The sequence below is a fragment of the Alligator sinensis genome, unplaced genomic scaffold, assembly GCF_000455745.1.
Source record: "Alligator sinensis unplaced genomic scaffold, ASM45574v1 scaffold1391_1, whole genome shotgun sequence".
In the NCBI taxonomy this organism is placed as follows: Eukaryota; Metazoa; Chordata; order Crocodylia; family Alligatoridae; genus Alligator; species Alligator sinensis.
In genome coordinates this window covers 322,677-345,159 of record NW_005842761.1, presented here as the reverse complement: position 1 = coordinate 345,159, position 22,483 = coordinate 322,677, and the positions used below count along the sequence as shown (strand labels likewise).

The window sequence follows — 22,483 nt, the reverse complement described above, 5'->3', positions numbered from 1 at the left end:
GAGGTGCTCGGCTGGGGGCTGGACCTGGAGGAGTGTATATATATATATATATATATATAAAGAGGTGCTCAGCCCCTCAAATGCTCAGGGGTCAGCAGCTCTGCCTGGCTGGGAGCCGGCTAGAACTGATACCGGTTAATGAGGGAAGAGCTACAAAAGGAGGCTAGGCTGCAGTGCTGAGTGCACAGGGCGTCCCTCTTAAGGTCTGAAGGAAGACAACAGGCTTTGGTTTTGTTTGCTTGCCCATTTGCTGCTTTGCTCATTTCCTTGTTCCGTTTACTGTGGGGACAAGGTTGCTCCATGTAAAAGAAACTGCTTTGAAACCCTAATGTATCAGGCAGCTGGGTGAATGCCCTGCTTACAAACACCATGAGCTACTACGCACTGCTTTAAGGGTCAAGTGCTCAGAGCTTAGGACTGGGAGGGCAAACTCTCGGCTCCATCCCTGCAATAGATCCTTCCTCTCCCGTTCCCCCAAGGACACAAGAGGTGCTTGCAGCCCCCTGCTCCCACCTGCAAGTAATCTGCCCCACCTGGCTTGGTCAAAGGTAGAAACTGTGCATAGAGGGCTCCCAGCAAGGGACAGCAGGGAGGTTTCCAGTAACCCCAGGCACATCCATGACTAGGAGGGAACAGCTCTATCAGTACACATAGCCACCTTGTGCATGCTATTCTTCAGTTCCTTCTGCAGGTTCCCTCATCTTGGGAGGGACCCAGACCCTGGCAGCTCTCACTGCGGCCTTGGGAGTGTGAGGTGGAGGTCTGGGAATTAGCTGCCCTTGCCCACTGCCAGGTGGTTGGATCTGGAGGAGAGAGAGGAAGAGCAAAGATATAGCTACATGCAGGTGGTTGGGCTCCCAGGGGAAGGAGACCCCTACAAGCCAGGTGGAATGGGTGACATTGTATGGCCTGAAGCTATTGAAATCTTTAAGCAGCAGGCAGGCAAGGCAGATAGAGGGGATGAGCCAAGCCACACACACATGAGCTCTCTCTTTCTCCTTCCCAGCTCAGTGGAAAAGGAGCTGCCATTTGATGACCAGATCAGAAACAAAAAAGCGCTGCAGCTCACCAGGGAGGTGGTTTGGAGGCCAAGGACAGTGGGCAGCTGACCCCAGGCAAGCAGCATACGGCCCTGGAGGGGAGAAGGGGCATGTTTTTGTAGGACTTTGTCTGCTGTTCATTTGCTCTGCACGTTTCTCTCTGGGCAGGAAGGAGCCAAATCTTTCCTGAGCCATGAATCTGTGCTGGGAGCGAGGACAGGTCCATCAGCCAGCACCACCAGAGGGCTCTGGCTACTGCTGGGTGGGGGAAGGTAGCTCCTGCTCCCCCTCCCTGCCTCTCTGCCTAGTGCAGGGGAGGTTGAGCTTCCTGGGTCAGATGCTGCAGCAGCTGAGAGCTGAGGACTGAGCTGCTGCTGCATTGCTGAGCAGGGGCTGTGCTGGGAGAGACCTTCATCAAAGCCCCTCGATGCCCAGCCCAGGGTGGGGCGAACTCCAGTGTCTGGAGCCAGCCCTCTGGGGCAGCCCCGGACAGCTCCTCAGCCAGACTCCAGGTAATGGGGAGAGACCTCGGGGGAAGACCTGGGGACGGGCAGCACTGGGTCTCTCTGCACACACATCCCCTCCGCATCCATCTCTGCTCCCCGGGGCTGCGGGTCCCAGAACTGCTGCCCTCGCTGGCACCTAGGGGCTGTGGCTCCCAGTGACACTGGCAGCAGCTGATCCAGCTAGGGGAGCACAACCCTTCTGGCAAGAGCAGTGATGGAGTGTCCTTGGACCAGGGGGCTGTAGAGGGAGGAGAAGAGGCTGAAAAGTGCCGCAGGAGAATAGGGAAAGGTGCTGGGTCTCAGCCTCTTGGAGCTGCTGCCTCTGCTGCAGGGACTCACCTTTCTGAGGTCGTGCTTCTGCTGCAGCTGCAGCAGCCCCACCATGTAGGATTGCTGCAGTGAGCAGGGCAATGGCAGGCGTGGTTTGCATCCCAGCCACCCAGTTTAGTGCTGCTTCGTGGGAGATCATACGCATATTTGCTACAGAGCTCATATGCATATGTAGGCATGCATTCATAAGATGCTGCATGCATCATTTTACCCTTCTACCAAATGTATTTGCTTCCCTGGGCATGTGGATATTTTTGCATTTCCTACAGGAATTGCTGTGTGACCCCCAGTACATTTATAACGTTGCCAAGCACGCACAGAAACATCCCTCTATACATTCAGCGCAAACCAGCTACAGAAAGCTGTTTGTCTAACACCAGCTCGTTTCCATTCGTGATGCTCAGGGATTAAGAAGGCAGATAGACTGGTCACTGCTGGATTTTGGCAATGCCACCTGAACCATGTTTAGCAGGTCTAGGGGCATGATTCCAGCCTGTGTTGACTCCCCCACTGCAGGGAGCCACTGAGGGAGCCGTACCTGTGTTAGTGCCATACAACAGGTGATTTCCAAAAATAAAGAGCAGTGCAGTGTGACCCAAAAGATGAGCTGAATGTCCTGAAACGGTCTGTGTAATTCATGCTCAGCAAATATGTATCAAACCTTAGTCTGGTCTCTTCTTTCTTCCCTGTTCCAGTACCCAAAGCTGACATAACCTGGCTGAAAGGAGAGGAAGAGCCATGGGTCCTGGGTCTCCAGGGGTCCAAGGAGCAGAAAGCCCAAGAAGTGTCCCTATAGGTGAGGAGTTGTTCAAACAATTCAGAAACCTTCCAAAGTCCCATGGGTTCCTCTAGCTCTGCCTGTTTTGGCTTGTTCGCCGTTGTTACCTGTGTGTGTTGAGTGCTCATGGTAGACATCACTCATGCATTCTTACTCATCTTAATTGATATCTGGGCACTGGCCCATCCCTGTGGCTGCATCCTCATGAGTGCAAACGTTTGGTTCCCTGGGGACAACTAGCAGTGGGACACCTTGTGCCACCACTAGTTGTCCCTGGGGAATGCCTGTGCCATGCACCCTCCGGTGGGGTAGGGGAGGCTGGGGCCAGCACTAGGGTCCTGAGAGCCAGCAGGATATCCAGGGGTCAACAAGAAAACCCCACACTGCTCCCTTGCAGTGCAGAGAACAGCTGAAAGTGTGGAATGTGGCGCCACAGATGTGTCTGCAGTGCCACATACCACATGGCCGCGCTCGTATGAACATGGCCTGTGTGTGCATAGGTAAGACGTTTTCCTCTCAAAGGCTCTTTTTCAGGAACCCAGGTCTTGTTTATGAATTCTAACTCAGGGTTTTTTGGACTGTTTTAATTTTACCACAAACCCATTTTCTTTCCTTTCTTCTGCGGTTCCCTCCCTGCACACAGCCAGAGACTCCTCCTGCATTCTCTTTTGGTTCCAGCAGGTGACAAGGCCATGAGTAAGAGTGAGGAGGAGGATGCGCAGCAGGAACCACATGGGACACTACTGGGAAGAGCTGAAGAAGACATTGCTCAGAGTCCTGAGCAGGGAGAAGCTTGTGGAAATGAGAGTGAGCCACTGCTGCCAAATGGAGCAAACTGCAGCAAAAGAGGCAGCAGCCTCCCGGCTCGCAGGGGACAAGGAGTGAATAACCTTGAAGCACTTAGTTTGACGAGGAACCTGAGTGGGAAGAGACCAAACCTATGCAGGGAGTGTGGGAAAAGCTTCCGCTGGAGATCAAGGCTTATTACACATCAGCGACTCCACACCGGAGAGAAACCCTATAAATGTCACGACTGCGGGCAGAGCTTCAACGAGAGCTCTGCCCTGACCGTGCACCAGAGGATCCACACGGGCGAGAAGCCTTTCAAGTGCCCCGACTGTGGGAAGAGCTTCACTCAGAGTTCAAACCTCATCCAACATCAAAGGATCCACACAGAGGAGAAGCCCTACAAGTGTCAAGACTGTGAGAAAAGCTTTAACGACAGCCGGCACCTTGTCCGGCACCAGAGATCCCACTCTGGAGACAAGCCATACCAATGTACGGATTGTGGGAAGAGCTTCAGTCAGAAATCAGATCTCACAAGACACCGAGGAACCCACTTTGGGGAGAAACCTTTTAAATGCGCTGACTGTGAAAAGGGCTTCAGCCAGAGCTCCGATCTCATCCGACACCAGCTCAGCCACTCAGGAGAAAAGCCCTACAAGTGCCCCGACTGTGGGAAAATCTTCAGCCAGAGCTCGAACCTCACCACCCACCAGCGCATCCACAGGGGAGACAAGCCCTACTGCTGCCCGGACTGTGGGAAGAGCTTCAGTCAGAAATCGGATCTCAGCAGACACACAGGAACCCACCTCAAGGAGAAACCTTTCAAATGCTCTGAGTGTGAGAAGAGCTTTGCTCGGAGCTCAGCACTAATTAGACACCAGATCATCCACTTAGGTTAGAAAACAGTGGTGCTTCTACCTGACAGCAGTTCTGGGGTTGCCCCATTCAGTTAAATGTGGTTTGAAGGTTGCATCGGAGTGATGCACGTTGGAAGTTAGGGTTCCAGCATGGTCGCTGCGATGGCTGCGGGTTCCCACTGGTCGCTGTGATGGCCATGGGACTGGGCCAGAAATAAAGAACATCGGTGCCCTTGTAATCTATAAACCTCCATCTCAGAAAGCTTGTCTATTTGCTCTGGCACAAGAGGACTGTGCTTGGGGTGTGAGCATAAGATGTGAGTCTAATGGTAAGGGCTTTCCTTGCAGAGGAAAAGTCAGTTATTCTGCCAGAGGACGTGTGGCCTTCCCACCCGGGGGCCCAGTGCCTCTGCTCTGAGAGCAAGAGAACTTAGCGCAGGAATGGAGAATGACCCGTTACCCTAGTGAGAGGCATCTGAAAGGGCTGGTAGACAGTCAGATGAGAGAGACAAGTCACCCACACTGGGCAGTGTAGGCTGATCACTATCTATAAAGGTGCTGAAAAAGGAGGATGCAGGAGGGGAAGATTGAAAAGGAAATGGTAGAATGGATGAGAGAGCAACACCGTTAAACAAATGCTATGACCCTGTGGGCTCCTAAAGCCACCAGTTGTGCCCAACAGATATATCTCCATCACCCCACTAATTCCTGCCACATCAATGACTAGTGAGAAACACTGACTGATCATGATCACAGATGAAGTGCCTCAGACTTCAGTGTCAGAAGCTGCTACGCTCCTCATCTCTGCGATGGTGAAAGAGCCGGGGCACGGGGCTGGGCAAAATGCTTCTGAAGAGAGCTGGGATGGCTGGCCCTGTCCTGGCAGGGTCACGCCAAGCAGAAGAAAGATCCAGAGTGGCGGTGTACTGGGGCCTTGTGATGGCATCTGGCGGTGCCACTCTGATTGGGGCTTCAGGATAATTTGGGATCTCTCTCTGTGAAGCTATCTAACTTCAGAGCTATTTCTTCTGAGCCTTTTGTGCCCCTCCTTCTGGGAAAAAGGCCCTGATATAAAGAGCTCAGATGCACTTATGAGAGTGGGTCAAAACTGGAAGGAAAATTGTGAAACATTTTGGAAATTAAAAAAAAAAAAAAGTGTGGGGGGTTGTATTTTCTTGCAAACTTTTCTGAAGTCAAAAGGAAAAATTCTAGGAAGTCCAATTTTTTTCTCAAAAGTGAGAAACTATAAACAGGAAGTTTTGATGAAAAACAGTTCCCCCCCCCCCCCCCCCCATTGGTATGGCATTTATTTTCAATTAAAGCTTGTTTTGTTTGAGAAATGCCCTCTCACAATAACCAAAAGTAACTGTCTGAGGAGAAAGCTGAAGCCAAACATGCTCCTACAATAAGATTTTGAGGTTAGCTAGTGTTGGAGTGCTGGAGACCTGCTTGTCTTCTCCCATGCGAACCCCTGCCCCTCCTGTCCCCCCCTCCAGCTGGTCCTTTTTGTCACACCAGCTGTCTTTACCTGATATCCCCAGCACATCCCTCAGGACTCCTCAGGGAAATCTAGTCACTCAGGACTCATGATCAACGGGTCAGATTTTCAAAAATCTTACTTTGCAAGCAGTGCCCCTGGCAATGCTTAGAAACTCAGAGGTTCCAAGCTAAAGGATCTTGCTCTTCTGCTCAGGGTCCTACTGATTGCCAAAACGGGAGCATGGAAAGAATTTCCCCCCTAGGTCAGATTGTTAAGGGCTGTGAGGATTTTTTCCCTTCCTTTGTAGCATCAGGCAGATCATTTCCTGGTATCTTCTGAATGTATAATGACAAATGACTTCTCTGTCCCTGCAGCAGCAGGGCATTGGCAGTCTCTCATTTCCCCTGCTTTCATCTATGGCATATTACAAAGTGTTGTTGATGTATTGGGTACTGTGCCTTATAATTGTGTGTGAGGGTTTGAAGTGGCAATTTTGGGGATTGATTGGGTTTGCCTTGGGTTTCCCCACAGGTAATTCCTTGGGATTACCTCTGAACAAAGGGATTGACCTCAGCGGCCCAGTAGGCCCCTTCCAGACCCATGCTTTTTCAATGGGAAGGACCCAGGGTAGAAGATGGCACAAGCTACTCACATGCCACAAACAAAGCTTCTGAGTCAGACATTCACAATTTTCCTGTTTTTCATGCCTTTGATAGGAGAGAGACAAGCTCAGCCTCCTGCCAACTTGCTCTGATTTCCCCGCGTGGCATCATCCTCTCCAGCCCCTTTGGTCATACCCCTCCATCCATTTCTGCTTCCCTTCAGCTCTCTCCCTCCCTGCTCCCTTTCCTCTGCCGGAGAGAGGGCCCATCCAAGTTCTTTTGGGGGAATGCTGCTTTTCCTGCCTTGTGACCCCGAGACTTGTCTGCATCACATGAGACTATTCTAGACTGACACCATGAAAGCACATACCGCCCACCCATTCCTCTGTGTGCACCAAATGTCACAAAACGTAGCATGACTGTGGTTCGAGCAACCCTGTATGTGCACCAACAGGCACACCTCAGACCGAGAGCAGTGTGGAGGGGACCCTGGGCTCCCACCTTGCACAGTAGCACCCACCTCACTGACCCACAGCCCCTCTGAGTGTTTCTCTCCTCCTGGCCCCACATATCTTCCCCTCTCAGTTTCCTCATGGGCCACCTTCAAAAGGACTGAGTTGTATACTGTGGAAGCTAATAAAGGATGAGGCAGACAAGGCTGAAGTCTCAGCTCCTTTTTTAATGTTTTGGCCATCACGACAAATGTCAACTCTTAGACGAAGAGCCAAGTTGGCAGCAAGGGTAAGGGAGTAGATTACCTTGGGGCGTGGGGTGGAGGGAGGCTGGGAGGGGAAGTGGGACCAGTTACGGGCCAGGGGGTTCAAAGCAGGGAAAGACTTGCTACCCTGCCTGCAGGGATGCCTGGGGGCCTGTACTGGGATCAGAGATACCAAGCTGCTGCTGGTGAGAGTAACTGCAGCAAGGAAAGGAGTAATGAGATGGTGCCCACTGACACTAGAGGGCTCTGGCTGCGGCTAATAGAGCAGAGGCAGCTCCCTCCACTGTCCGCTCAGGATGTTGAGCTTCCTGGTTCAGATGCTGCTGCTGCCTCCTCCATTGTGATCCCAAGCTGAGCAGCTGGGGCTGCTCCAGTCTGTGCTATGGGGAGTCCTTCATCAGCACCCCTCAGTGCTCTGCCCAAGTGGGGGCTTTCTCCAGTGGCTGGGACCACCCTGGGGCAGCTCCAGGCTCTGCTGACACCAGCTCCTGAGCTGGAGGCTCCAGGTAATGGAGAGAGACCTTGGGGGGAAGCACTGGGGCATGTAGCCCAGGGACTGCACGCACGGCTTCTCTGCACCCGGGGGTCTGCGAGTCCCAGAGCTGCTGCCCTCACTGCCACACAGGATCCTGCTCCTAGTAGGACTGTTCCAGCATTGACCTCTGGCAGCTGAGCCCTCTCAGTCCTCTGCTTTGCTCCCCCCCTCTGTCTGCCCTCTACTCAAGATCCTGCTGTTCTGCTCCTATGGCTGGGATGGACCCCAGACCTCCCACATCATCCCCACAGAGCTCCCACCCCAGCCAGGAGTGCTCATCACCCTCCACGCACACCTCCACCCTCCCCCTCCAAAAGTCTGCCTGTGCCCCCCATGCAGCACTGCCTTTCTGAGGCTGGAGCACGAGGACTGGAGAAAGAGAGATCTGCAGCCTGATTTCCTCCTTTACAACCAGGAGGTTTTTTGGTTCGTTTTCTTCTCAGAGCTTGACCTTCCCGCAGGGCACAGCCAGTGACTCCTGCTGGATCCTCTCTCTGCCCCAGCAGGGGATGGGATGGTGAGTGACGACAATCCCCAGCAGGGAGGTTCTGAGCACGTGGAACTGCACAGGATGTTTTTGCAAAGTGGTAAGGACAGTTCCCAGAGCCCTGAACTGGGAGAAACCTGTCAGAGTCAGTAAAAAGAGAGAGGAGGGGAGATGGGATACATTCACTCGAGGGAGAAGAGCAGTGAAGAGTCCCAGTAAAACTGCCCAGCAGACAAAGGCCTCAGAGGAGCAAGCGGCCACATCTTGCACAAACACACCCACCTGGAGGGGCGGCCCTATGCCTGCCCTGACTGCGGGAAGCGTTTCTGCTACAGCTCCAGCCTGGCCACCCACATGGACGAGAACCCCTACAAGTGCCCCAACTGCGGGAAGAGCTTCCCACAGAGCTCCAACCTGAGTCGGCATCAGCACATCCACACAGGCGAGAAGCCCTATGTGTGCCCCGACTGTGGGAAGGGCTTCATCCAGAAGTCCAACCTTTTTGCCCACCAGAGCACCCACCTTGGGGGGAGACCTTCCAACCTGCCCCTGGAGGGAGGGCTGAAGCCTAGGGATTGTTCTCTGTGAGGCTCTCCAGCCTATATGGCATACAGGCCTCTCTGTGTCCCTTTAACTAAGGAGTGACCCTTACCCTAACCTTGGGCCTGAGCCTGTACAAACATGGTCTGAAACAGGTGTATTTCTGCTTAGCTGAAGTCCATCAGGCCCTGTCCACACTCTAGCTTACATCAGTTGACCTGATTGTGCAGGCAGGGATAGTATTCTAGAGTAAAAGAAGTTAAGTCCAGATTAACTCCTGATGTGGATTCAAAGGTGATAATTTGGAAAATTATGCTAGAACAGATCCAGTAGATCAGTTATCGCAGGACAGTTATTTTGGTCTATTGTCCCATCTAGAAATGTCCTAGAAGTATGACTTGAAACTGGTTTTGATCATCCCAAATGCTGCTCTTTCCCATGCTGTTTTACCCTAATTTCTCCAGGATGCTGACATAGCTATCATCAGCTTCCTACCTACGGTCGACCTCCCAACAATAGGCTTCATGCTGGCATCCTCCACCAGTCACACCAAGTTCCTTGGAGTAGAGGCACATGGCCTGCTTGGTACCCAAGCAGCAGTGGACATACCTGACCCTTGTGTTAGCCAGTCCTGCTAGTGTCCTTTTGTCTCTCTCTCACTGGCTGGTCATCCTTGCAGGCAGCCCCAGGCTGAAATCTGTGCAGCAGTGGTATTAAAGGCACTTGCTTTCCATGGGTTTCTCCAAAGTACTTGTACTTTCCCCATTCCCAGAACATTGTTAGGTCAAGGACCTTTTTGCAACCCCACTCATTGGTGCAGCAAACTGAAGCACATACATTGGTGGATGGGTGAATGGGAGGACAGGGGGGCAGCAGCTGACAGCAAAGGGCGTGGAGGTGATTATCAAGAATCTCTTGGCAGTCTACAATACAGTATTAAAAAAACAAGTGGGTAAATGTCAAACAAACTATTTGACTGAAGGTCATTGCTCTGTGGCACCCTAGCTGGATCGAGCAACCTCATCAGTCTTTTTGCTCATGGTATTGTTGACCTTCTTACAAACATGAAGTAGAAAAAAGGGGCAAAACACACTGACCTAACTTTTCCTGTGGGTCCAATGTGATTAAAACTGGTGAAATCTGTAGCAAAAAATGGCAAGATAAGATGCCTTTTAGCTGCATCAGCTGAAATTATTTGGCCCTTAGGTTTAGTTTCAACTATTTCTAACCAGAACAGGAAGACAATTGATTAGATTGCACCTTTCTAAAGAGGGGAGTTGGATTAAAATCTGAATTCTTATAGTATCAGAAACTCTTCATTTTTAAATGTTCCTTTGTCGTAAACCAGGACACAATGTAGACTTCTCAGAATTTTCACAAAATAAAATTTTCTCAAATATTTCATTTTAATTTTATTCAAACATTGTATTTTGCTATGGTTGAATTTTCTTTTCATGTTGGCTAACAGAACAGAGCACAGCGATGGAACAATAAGGTTGAAATAAAATATTTAAAACATTTCTTGTAAAGAATTCAGATGAAATTGCTGCTTTCCCCTGAAACGTTTTGATTCAGCCAAGTCAACGTTTGTCATGGAAACCCACCAGTTGGAACATTTTCAACCTGCTCTACTATAGAAAATGCAAGGCTGTTTCTAAATGGTTCATGTAAAACCCAAAAGGCTGCATTTAATGTTTTTGTAAAACATGAGGATAAAATCATCCATTCAGGGGAATTCCCAGAGCATAAGCTATTTCATTTTTACACATCTAGTTGCTACTGGCTTCACTTTGTAAATGCTGTATTTGGCACTCCCACAGATTTGAAAGCCTATTTCTGCCACTGGTGGAACAGGACTTTCTGGGAATTTGTGTTGGAGGAGGAAGCAGCCCAGCCTAGCAAAAGCCCAACAGTAAAGCACCTGCCCAGGCTGCAGGCCCTGCCCAGGCAGAGGAGGTTTGAACAGGCTGCAGGCCCTGCCCAGGCAGAGGAGGTCAGACCCTGCTTCTACTTCCTAGCAAAGTGCTGTAACCACTAAGCCACAGGCTAGGCATTGCCCAAAGTACCATCTCCTCTCATCCCCCCAGCCCTCTTGTTGAAGCTGGCCCACTGGGCAGGCAGGAGGGGAAGATATGTGGGGCCAGGAGAGGGACAGACAGAAGCATTGTGGCTCAGTGAGATGAGCACTGCTACAGAAGGTAGGAGCCTGGGGTCCCTTCTGTACTGCTTTCAGCCTGAGGTATGTTTGTTGGTGCATGCACAGTGGTGCCCTACAATGCTGTTAGGTTTTGTGGCATTTGGTGCAGACAGAGCAGGAGTGAGGAGGTGGCACATGCTTTCATGGTGTCACTCTTGAAAGGTCTGCTATGATGCAGATGGGCTTCAGGGTCGCAAGGTGGGAAAGGCAACATTTCCACCAAAGAACTAGGATGGACCCTCTCTCCAGAATGGGGAAAGGAAGCAGAGAGGGAGAGAGCTGAAAGAAAGCAGACTGGGTAGCAAGCATACAATCTAAGGGGCTGGAGAGGATGATACTGTGCAGGGAAATTGCAGCAAATGAGGGGGACACTGAGCTTCTCTTTCTCGTGTCAACAGTAATAAAAAAACAAGATAACTGTAAATTTCTGACTCCAAGGCTTCCTTTGTGATGTGAGGGCAGCCCGTGCAGTCCTTTAAGCTGGGCCCTCTCATATGAAAGAAACATTGGACTGGAAGAGGTCTCCCGAGCCACTTAGGTCAGTCCCTCTGTTCACAGGTACTCATTTACCCATGGAGCCCCCCCAGATCATCACTTCAAACCCTCACACACAGTTATAAGACACTGCACCTACAGCACCAACACCCTGTAATATGCCATAGGGCACATCAAGTAAGGGGAGTCAGCCTGGCAACAAAGACTGCTCAGGGAAACAACTAGCTACCCTCAAACTTTTATTGCAGGGACATACTTGGGTTCAGTTTCCTCTTCACAGTCACTTGTGGCTATCGAGAGGGGGGATTTTTCATATAAAACACTTCCATGCATACTAAATGCCATAACTGTTTGTGGGGAGAGATCACTGTAACAGTTTTTCATCAACTCTTCCTGTTTGTCATTTCACATTGCGTAATGAGAAAAAAAAGGAATGTTTTAGGATTTTGATCTTTTTCTATTCAAAAAGCTCACAAGAAAAATCCAAAAAAAGGGAAAAATTAAATATTTGTTCTATTTTCAAAATGCTCCACAATTTCTCCCTGGGTTTTGACACACTCTCACAAGTACATCTGAGCTCTTTAAAGCAATCAGTGGCCAGGATCTTTCCCTCAGAGGGAGGGGTGCAAAAGGCTCATGAAAGAAAGCTCTGAAGTTAGGTAGTTTCACAGACAGCGAGGTCCCAAGTGAACCTGATGCCCCAGTCAGAGTGACACTGCCTGCTGCTATTACAAGGCCCCTGAACACTGCCACTCCAGACCTCTCTTCTTCTGCCCAGGGTGACTGTGCCAGGGTAGGGCTGCCTAGCCCAGGCCTCTTCAGAAGCATTCTGCCCAGCTGCATTACCCCTCGCTCTTACACCACCACCGGGACCAGCAGCTGAGCAGCTTTTGATGCCGAGGACTGAGGCACTTCTTTGTGAACAGTCAGTGTTTCTCACTAATCAGTGATGCATGGTATGAGTTAGTAGGGGAAAGGTGAGGGAAATATGGAAATACCGGTGTTTTTAGGTACTCAAGGGGTCAGGGCATTTGTCTATGTTGTTCACTTAAGATTTACACCTCTTTATTTCCTCCTTTTCCACCAGCTCCCACTACTGTAAGAGGTGACTCTCCATTGCTACGTTGTTATCTTGTTCACCGAGAGCAAAGCCTGGGTCTCCAAATGAGAAGGCCACACATCCTCCAGCAGAGTAACCAACTTCTCTTCCTCCCGGGAAGTTCTACAAAGCCATTCGACTGATGCTGTATGTTTATACTCCAAGCAAAGTGCCCTTGTCCCAGAGGACAGGGACAAGCTTTGTGAGATGGAGATTACAAGGGCACAAACAATCTTTATTCCTGACTCAGCCCCACTGCCATCTTCACGAGCAGCTCTGACTTCCAAAGTGCATCAGTTCCATCCAAGCCTCTCACCATGTTTGTCTGAAATGGCGCAGCCTTCCCTCCTGGGTAGAAGCACCACCGTTTTCTACCCTAGATGAATTCTCTGGTGTCTAATAAGAACTGAGTTGTATGCAAAGCTCTTCCCGCAGTTAGCACAGTGGTAGGGTTTGTCTCCCGTGTGGATTCTCTGGTGGGTGGTGAGGTTTGAGCTCCGGCTGAAGCTCTTCCCACAGTCAGGGCACTTGTAGGGCTTCTCTTGTGAATGGCTGAGCTGGTGCCGGATGAGATCAGATTTCTGACTGAAGCTCTTCCCACAGTCAAGGCATGGGTAGGGCTTGTCCGCTGTATGGATGCGCTGGTGGGTGGTGAGGTTTGAGCTCTGGCTGAAGATTTTCCCACAGTCGGGGCACTGGTAGGGCTTTTCTCCTGAGTGGGTTCTCTGGTGTCGGATGAGATCGGAGCTCTGGCCAAAGCTCTTCTCGCAGTCAGTGCACTTGAATGGTTTCTCACCAAGGTGGGTTCCTCTGTGTCTCATGAGATCTATTTCCTGACTGAAGGTCTTCCCACAGTTGGGACAGCGATAGGGTTTGTCTCCCACGTGGATTCTCTGGTGGGTGATGAGGTTCAAGCTCCGGCTGAAGATTTTCCCACAGTCAAGGCACTGGTAGGCCTTCTCTCCTGCGTGGGTTTTCTGGTGTCGGATGAGATCAGAGCTCTGGCTGAAGCTCTTCTCACAGTCAGCACATTTAAAAGGTTTCTCCCCTAGGTGGGTTCCTCGGTGTCTGCTGAGATCCGATTTCTGACTGAAGCTCTTCCCACAGTCCGTACACTGGTATGGCTTGTCTCCAGAGTGGGATCTCTGGTGCCGGACAAGGTGCTGGCTGTCATTAAAGCTTTTCTCACAGTCCTGACACTTGTAGGGCTTCTCCTCCACATGGATCCTCTGATGCTGGATGAGGTTTGAACTCCGATTAAAGCTCTTCCCGCAGTCAGGGCACTTGAAAGGTTTCTCGCCTGTGTGGATCCTTTGATGCACGGTCAGGGCAGAGCTCTTGTTGAAGCTCTGCCCACAGTCATGACACTTGTAGGGTTTCTCTCCGGTGTGGAACCGCTGATGGGCGATCAGCCTTGATCTCCAGAGAAAGCTTTTCCCACACTCGCTGCACAGGTTTGATCTAATTTCACTGGGGTTCTTCTGCAGGGTGAGTGCTTCAGGGTTATTCACTCCTTGTCCCCCTTGAGCAGAAGACCTGCTGCCTCTCTTGCTGGGGGGTGCTCCATTTGGCATCTGAGACCCACTCTTGTTCCCACAAGCTTCTCTCTGCTCAGGCCTCTGGGCAGCGCCCCTTTCAGTTCTTCTGAGTACTGTCCCAGGTGGTTCCACATACTCAAAATCCTTCAGCTGATGATTATCCTCCTTAGTCTCACTCACGGCCCTGTCACCTGCTGGGACAGAGAGAATCCAGAAAGGAGTCCTTGACTGTGTGTGGGGGAAAGGTAAACTCAGAAGGAAAAGGAAAAGGGTTTTTCACAAAACTAAAACCAAACTAAAAATCCTTGAGGTAGAATTGACAAACAGGACCTGAGTTCCCAAAAAAGAAGGCTTTTAAGGGGAAAACTCCTAACCACAAAGGGAGGGGTCAGTGGCAAGATATCAGTTAGGTTAGGTAAGAAGCTGCGAGTGATGTCTGCCATGAACACCCAGCACATACAAGTAACAACAATGAACAAGCTAAGACAGGCAGGATTAAAGAAGCCAGTGGGGCCTTGGAAGGTTTCTGAGCTGGTTGAACAATTCCTCACCTACAATGATGCTTCTTGGACTCTCTGTTCCTTGGACCCCTGAGGACCCAGGACCCATGGCTCTTCCTCTGCTTTCAGCAAGGAGGTAACTTCAGCCTTGAGCACTGGAACTCCTGTTCAAGGGAGAAAGAACAGACCAGACCAGGGTTTGTATATTTACTGAGCATAAATTACACAGACTATTCCAGGACTTTAAACTCATCTTCTTGGGTCATATATACACTGCCCTTTATTCCTGGAAATCGGCTATTCTGCTGCATAGAAGAGTGCAGCCCCCTCAATGGCACTCAGAGAGAGGGAGCTAGCATAGGCTGGAATCAGGCCATTAGACCAGCTGCAAATGTGGTTTAGGTGGCCAAATAACCATCAGTGTTACATCTCAGCTGTGTGTTCTTGGGCAACCCTGGCACAGGATGCAGTCTGTCTGACTCACAAAGGACTCACCCCTCCCTCCCCTCCTCTACCTAAATGAAACTGATTAAGATGCAGTGAGAGACACGACTAAGACCCTCAAGATAAGGGTGACAAGAGTGAACCAACTGCCCTAGGTCTCATTTGCATCCGAGATGGAACCAGATGACCATTCATTTACATGGGAGATGGAGAACAGAAAGCCTGAAGCAGAGACTGCAGTGAATTCTGGGACCAGAGAAGCAGGGGAGCACTGCATGATGGGGAATCTGTGCTCCAAATGTTAATCAACCCATGTTCACACACACCCAGCTCAGCATTTATCAGACCAGTTCTAATCTGGATTTACAAAGGACCTTCCCCCCCCCGGACACACACACACAGCTCTAAGTTTAATAGGCATCTCGGGCCGTACATTCCCCGGTCCCACTATGGGAGGCCTATTTAAACTTGATTGACTAAAACTCGGTTGCCGGGTTAGGGAATGCTGAGGCAAGAGACCGAGTCAGAGGGGGTACGGGCAACATTTGAACAATGGTTAAGGGTTAATGTCCAGCCCACTGGAACCCTAATCACAGGTGTTGTCATACCTTTCCCGAGATGACTGGTGGGAGTCCTCTCCACAAAAGGTTATGAGCACCCCAATAATTGCTTTAAGTCTGTTAAAAGACTATAGTAAGATCTGGAAAAGTCATGCTAAGCTGAGGCTTGTGCACAACAAGTAAAAATCCAAAATCCTGATGCTGCAAGCTATCTATTGTTCCTGAAGAAACCATGAGATATCCCATCAGTATATCTGCCACCCATAGGAATTTCAAGCTGGCTCCCAAGTATTTGGGTTACTCCCTAATCTTAAGTGTTTCCTGATTATCAATCAGTTTCCTGAGATGGTCCAAACCAGATAACCCCTTGTCAATAGAAAAGACAATGATTTACACTACTGAGGGTGCTTCGAAGCAGCTGAACTGAGGGTATAAAAATCTGTAAGTGTGTGTGCTGCTAGGGGGAGAAGAGGAAGAGGAAAAGGAAGGAAAAGAAGTAGAAGCAGGAGGAAAGAAGGAGAAGAAGAAAACCCCTGTGCTGACACCATCCCCTGTCGTTCTTGGGACGCTGGAAGAACAGATCATCTCTCTCTTCAAGGATTGTGCTACGGACTGTGCCTGTCAGCTTTGCAGCCTGAGTACCGTGGACTAGGTGAGATCCCAGCGTTCTCTGTCTTCTTTCTAGGCATAAACTTCTGAACCTGAACTGTATCAGTTAAGCTTGAGCTAAGTTTCCCCAAATACTTAGTGAAACCAGGGTAGTATTGTCATTGTTTGTGTTTGTTTTTCTTTTGCATGTCTATTACTACTAGTACTATTATATATTTCATATGCTTAGCAATAAATAACTTTTATAGTCAGACTGGTAGTAACTGGGTACATTTTTTCTTCTCTGCTTCTCTTTCCTCCCGTGCTCTGCAGCAACGCTTCTTTTACCTAAGCTAAAGATCCCTGTGAAGCCCAAAAAAATACTGTGGTGTCTGCTCATCAAGAGGCCAAAGATTGGGACGTGCTGAGTTTGAAACACATAAGGGGATCAGCTTGTACAGGCTGATTGACCCAGTTTGACTCAGACGTGCCCTTATGAACTGAATGCTGGCCCATGAGGGTGTCAGCTGGACACCCAGCCGGATTCAGAGGGATTCTGTTTACCTGTGTGCTTGTGTCTGACTGCATTTTATTGTTGCTCTTATGAACTGATTCTTGGCATATGAGGGTGTCAGCCTGTCCATGCTGATCAGCCCGGCCAGGTCAGGCGTGTCACGTTAATTTGTGTGTGTTTGTGTGTATGACTGATTTGGTGACTGGAGGAACCCAGTCCCATTGAGATTGAGTCCTGCAAGATAGCTCCACTGGGGGTGAGGGCTTGCAGAAGGGAGAGATACAGCTCCATATAGTAACACAAGCAGCACATTGACAGAATCACCGAGACCCTAGAAACTATCCCTAATAAATGAGCACAACCCAAAGTAATGGGCAAATCTGGTAACATCAGTGACCAATCTATTTGCCTGTTCAGTCCCTGAGCTACCTTCCCCCATTGAGCAATAGCCAGAGCCTTCAAGTGGTGTCACCTGGTGAATTGCCCTCCCACAAGCTAGTGTTAACACAAACAGCTTTCTGCAACTGGGGCAAGGTTTCAACTGAATGGATGATGGGAAGTTTCTTTGGGTGCTTGGCAAAGTTTTTCAGGAGTTGCTGTAGGAAATGTAAGAATATACACATGCACAGAGAAGCTTTTAAGTTTGGTAAAAGGGGAATAAGACCCTTGCAGCAGCTTATGAGTGCTTGCCTACATATGTATATGGGCTCTGTATTGAATAAGCTCCTATAGCACTACACTGGGCAACTGGGATGCAATCCATGCCTGCTAATGCCCTGCTCACTGCAGCAATCCTACGTGGTGGGGCTGCTGCAGCTGCAGCAGAAGCACGACCTCAGAAAGGTGAGTCCCTGCAGCAGAGGCAGCAGCTCCAAGAGGCTGGGACCCAGCACCCTTCCCTACCCAAAACACTAGAGACACAGGGAGTTGTTCCAAGTCCCAAGTGCCTTTTGCATGGGGAAGAGGAAGGAGGATGGTCGGTTCCTGGGAGTCACAGGACTCTTGCCCCATGTATTTCTCCTGCGGCACTTTTCAGCCTCTTCTCCTCCCTCTACAGCCCCCTGGTCCAAGGACACTCCATCACTGCTCTTGCCAGAAGGGTTGTGCTCCCCTAGCTGGATCAGCTGCTGCCAGTGTCACTGGGAGCCCCAGCCCCCAGGGGCCACCCCATTACCTGGAGTCTGGCTGAGGAGCTGTCCGGGGCTGCCCCAGAGGGCTGGCTCCAGACACTGGAGTTCGCCCCACCCTGGGCTGGGCATCGAGGGGCTTTGATGAAGGTCTCTCCCAGCACAGCCCCTGCTCAGCAGTGCAGCAGCAGCTCAGTCCTCAGCTCTCAGCTGCTGCAGCATCTGACCCAGGAAGCTCAACCTCCCCTGCACTAGGCAGAGAGGCAGGGAGGGGGAGCAGGAGCTACCTTCCCCCACCCAGCAGTAGCCAGAGCCCTCTGGTGGTGCTGACTGGTGAATCGCCCTCCCCCATGGGCACAGTTTCTTAAATTCAGTGTTTGAACTGTTACTTTCCTGTTGCGGCTGGAGGGAGGTGGGCAGTGACTCTCCGAGCCCAAACCTTTTCTACCTTCACACTCAGATGTAGGAATTGCAGTCCTTGACACGTGTGTCAAACTCGTCCGGCCCTGTGAGCCAGATGAGCATCGCAGGACCAGTCTGCAGCCTGGATCAGGCCCACAGATCCCACTCCTCCCAACAGACTGGATCCAGTGCCTGCTCCAACCAGTCTGGGACCTGTGCTGCACATGGTGCGGATCCTGGAGTGCCCAGCACTGTCACCTCTGCTGCGCAGACTGGTGGGGGGTGCACAGCACAGATCCCAGACTGGCTGAAGCAGGGGGCATGCAGCACATGGTAAGCACCCTGGCCGGACTGTGCTACATGCATTGTCCACTCCAGGAATCATGCCACATGTGGCGCAGGCTCCAGGACCTGTGCTGTATGCAGCTCTGGAAGGTACCATGTGCAGCGTGGGTCCTGACCTGACTGGAACAGGGGCCACGTGCAGCTCCATGCCACAGCAGGAGACTCATGAGCAGAGACGGCGTTAAGGAACATAGCACACTGGGGGAACTTGTACCTTGGCGCCCCCCCACCCCCACATCACCAGCACTGTTGCCCTGCTGCAGAAGGGCTCCATTTGCAGGCCCAGGAGCTGGGCAGGGCATCTGTCTGTGCCAGGGACCACCACCTGCTGTGGCCCTGTGGAGCCAAAGTGGAGGGGAGCAAGAGTTTGCGATGACCGGCCAGCAAGTGCCTGCATGGCGCTCTGGTACCCTGAGGCCACCACAGGGCTCCTCCAGGGCTCAACACTCAACCAGCCATGTACAGGTGAAACTCAGCCAGAGCCCACCCACGCTCCCCAATGAGGTCCACCACCCTAGCCAGGCTACCTGCATGCGCTATCCTGCCCTGCCTCACCCGGGTGCGAAGGGGTGCTGCTGGCATCCCCATGCACAGAATCCTGGGCAGCCTGCCACCGCCGGCACTGCTGAAACACGCTGCCCCCCATCCCCGCGAACTGCCTGGCCTTGAGCAGCACCCCAGGCCAGCACTGCCACATACCATTCACAGTGCCTATGTGTGTGTGTGGCACCCCTGACCACAGCACTCTGGGTGGTCGCCCACATCACCCCGACCCCCCAAGGCCAGCTGTGCTCATCTAGCACAATCTAGCCAGGGTGGGCACTTCAGCCTGGGATCTGCACTTTGTGTCCCCAACCAGACTGCATCACACAGGGTCCTGTGCGTGGGCCCAGCCTGTGGGGCTGGGCTGGTGGGTGCCATGCCCCGTCCTGCATGGGTGTGCTCAGACCCAGGGGCGTCCCTGCCTTACCCCATCTTCTGTGGTTTTATGGAGGTGTGTAGTGACCTCTAGTGGTGTAAAAGAAAACTGGAGGCCCTGCTTCTACCAAACATTGACCCACAGAGATGGGGCCAAAACGGGGAGAGAAGAGAACAATTTCAGGAAGCATAAACACCAGCTGAGGGCTGGCATCACTAGGGGCAGAGGCAGAGAAGTATATTAGGCTCCAGCACGGTCTCCTCGGGAGATGTCCAGTTGCTGGGGACATGTAAAACCAGGCTGGCTGTAGCACCAAAGCGTGGGTTGGAGGGTCTAGTGCTGTAGCTGCTGACAGGGTGGCATAGGTAGGACTGACTTGCTTCTTCCCCTGCCAGAGGTCTGTGACTCTCTCATCTTCTAAGCTGACTGAGGTTCTCCTCTTATTTTCATTACCTTTTTTCACCTTTGAAATGCAGCAGGCAAAAAGGGCCATAAGCAGCCTCCATTTCCTCCCCCAGCTCAGCTTGTATTTGCTGATGCTCCTTTTCTCCATGCTCATGATCCCTGGGGAGGGGGCTGGCTCCTTACAATAAAAGAAATAGAAAAGGGCCAAGGCATGGAGGTGACTGTGTGTCTGTGGTGCCTTGCAATTCAAGCCTGTCCATGGGTCGGTGGGGGCTGGTTCTGGCCAGCATAGAGACAAAGAGCTGCTGCCATAGTCCTGTGTGAATTTGGTCCTCCCTACTGCCTGTGTGTCACTGAACTGGGTCTGGGGAGTAGAGGTGGGAGAAGCTATCTCAGCTCAGAGTTCTGCTGCTGCTTCTCAACCAAAGCCAACTGGCACTTTTTCCCTCCCCCTCAAGGAAACTTTTAAGTAAAGTGAGACTCCCTCCTTAGCTTCTGTCCCTACTTTGCTTGCATCCCCAACCCCCTCTCCACTACACACTAAAGCAAATTCTGGGACACACATACACACTGGTACATGCATGCCAATGTTACACACAGAAAATGCAACACATGGGCACCCATGTGCATGTATGTCACAAGCATGGCCTTGCAACAAACCCACAAGCCTGGGATACACACAAGCACTCATATGACAAAGCACACACATGCATGCATGTGCATAGTTATTCTGTATCACAGGCAGACATGTGGGTACATGCATGTGACTATGCAAAACACACAATTGCTTATATGCATGCATACATGGGCCACACAGTAATCACCAATCAAGATGAATTCATGCCACTTGTCTGTAACACACACAAGGATGCATATATGACACAAGCAGAACACCCTGCTTTTGTCATAGGATAACATAAAAAATTGTAACATGCACTGTATACATCGCACACAAGCTTCGTTTCCTTGCTGATCTGGTTTTGCCTCCTGACTGCCTCCATGCTAGTCATCCACGGCTCCATGCTGCTCATACTACTCCATGCCCCATGCTGCTCATCCAGGTCACCAATGATACTGCCAGGGGGTGGCCCTGGGCAGATAAAAAATGACCACAGGGCTCTGAGTGGTGGGACTCAGATGATGTTCTCCTCGACCCTTCCAGTCAAAGGGAAGGGCATGGACAGGAGTAGACACATCCTACAGATCAATGCATGGCTGTGCAGGTGGTGTCACCACCAGGGCTTTGGCTTCTTTGACCATGGGATGTTGTTCCAAGAAGAAGGATTGCTAGGAAGAGATGGGATCCACCTGACACAGAGAGGGAAGAGCACCTTGGCAGACAGGATGGCTAACCTAGTGAGGAAGGCTTTAAAGTAGATTAATTGTGGGGGGTGAAGACCAAAGCCTGGAGGTAAGTAGGGAAGTGGGTGACCTGGAGGAAGCACAAGCAGGAGGGTGCAACAGCAGAAGCCTTCTCATTGTTCCTGAGAACGTAGGGCAATTGGGTAGTTACCTCAGGTATCTACACACAAATGCCCAGAGCCTGGGAAACAAGCAGGAAGGATTAGAAGTCCTCATACAGTCCCAGGGCTATGATGTGACTTGAATAACAGAGTCTTAGTGTGATAGCTGTACTGACTGGAACACTGTCCTGGATGGGTATAAACTGTTGAGGAAGGGCAGGAAGGGGAGAAGAGGAGGAGGAGTAGCTCTTTATGTAAAAGAGCTGGATGATTGCTCATAGCTCTAGTATGAAACTGGAGATAGGCCTGTTGAAAGTCCCTGGGTGAGGCTCAGAGGGAAGAGCAACAAGGGTGATGTGGTAGATGTGTGCTATAGACCACCAGACCATGAGGATGAGGTGGATGAGGCTTTTTTCAAACAGCTAGTGGAAGTTTCCCCATCACAGGCCCTGGTTCTCATGGGGGACTTCAATCACCCTGACATCTGCCAGGAGGGCAACACAGCAGTGCATGGGCGATCCAGGAAGGTTTTGGAGAGTGTTGGGGACAACTTCCTGGAACGGCCAATTAGGGGCCGTGGTGCTCTCGAGCTACTGCTCACAAACAGGGAAGAATTAGCGGGGAATGTAGTAGTGGATGTAGCAACTTGAGCAGCAGCGACCACAATATGATTGAGTTGAGGATCCTGAGGACAGGAAGGGAAGACAGCAGCAGAGTAAGGAGCCTGACTTGAGACAAGCAGACTTGGACTGGCCAAGGGAATTGATGTGCAGAATCCCCTGGGAGGCCCGTGTGAGGTGGAGAGGAGTCCAGGAGAGATGGTTGTACAAGAAACCATATTTTAAAGAAACTATACTGAGGGCACAGGAAGGAACCATCCCGATGCACAGAAGGACTAGCAAGTACAGTGGAAATTAGCTTACTCAGGGGCTCCTGCCTGAGGCTGCTGGAGCAGCCTGACCTAGGGTTGGGGCTGAGAATGGGGTTTTAGTTAGTGACTGAAAACAAGTGTGGAGCTGTCTTTCTGCTTGGGATGAGTAGGACTCCCTATCGGTGCTGTATTTCAGATAGAAATGTGTCACCTCCTCCACACCACTACTAAACTGGATTAACCCTGGTGAACCCACTTAGATTTGGATCCAGGAGGTGTTTTGGCAGCTAGAGACCTGACAGCTGGGCCTAGCGATGGGGTTTTGGGCCTTCCAAGCCAGTTGCTATAGCCAGGCTG

General features: G+C 51.0%; 2 protein-coding genes across 4 annotated transcripts in view; one reads left to right on the top strand and one right to left on the bottom strand.

The window, feature by feature from the left end:
* LOC106722840 (zinc finger protein 501-like) overlaps positions 1-17,932 on the bottom strand; it is a 36,965-nt gene extending 19,033 nt beyond the window's left edge. Inside the window, exons 1-3 of the mRNA XM_014525188.2 lie at positions 17,769-17,932; positions 14,540-14,652; positions 12,826-14,182 (exon numbers count right to left, since the gene is read on the bottom strand). Coding sequence (XP_014380674.2) covers positions 12,826-14,182; positions 14,540-14,597 — 1,415 coding nt within the window. The 5' untranslated portion in view covers positions 14,598-14,652; positions 17,769-17,932. The remainder of the gene's footprint in view (positions 1-12,825; positions 14,183-14,539; positions 14,653-17,768) is intronic.
* LOC106722843 (zinc finger protein 239-like) lies at positions 1,368-5,567 on the top strand. 3 transcript variants are annotated; one of them, XM_025216711.1, is made up of 3 exons: positions 1,368-1,552; positions 2,572-2,672; positions 3,336-5,567. In XM_025216711.1, the coding sequence occupies exons 2-3, from the start codon at positions 2,615-2,617 to the stop codon at positions 4,337-4,339; spliced, it is 1,062 nt and encodes a 353-aa protein (XP_025072496.1). In that variant the 5' UTR covers positions 1,368-1,552; positions 2,572-2,614; the 3' UTR covers positions 4,340-5,567. The 3 variants fall into 3 exon arrangements, with proteins under 3 accessions (XP_025072496.1, XP_014380690.1, XP_025072497.1); XM_014525204.2 differs by having other exon boundaries at positions 3,333-5,567; XM_025216712.1 differs by having other exon boundaries at positions 3,298-5,567.
* Positions 17,933-22,483: the final 4,551 nt, after the last annotated feature.

What these genes read in the sequence shown, in the direction of transcription:
- LOC106722843 (XM_014525204.2), top strand. Translation starts at nt 2,615, where the DNA reads ATGGGTCCTGGGTCTCCAGGGGTCCAAGGAGCAGAAAGCCCAAGAAGT. An exon ending in CCCAAGAAGTGTCCCTATAG is followed by an intron (nt 2,673 to 3,332) that starts GTGAGGAGTTGT and finishes TTTTGGTTCCAG; the next exon opens with CAGGTGACAAGGCCATGAGT.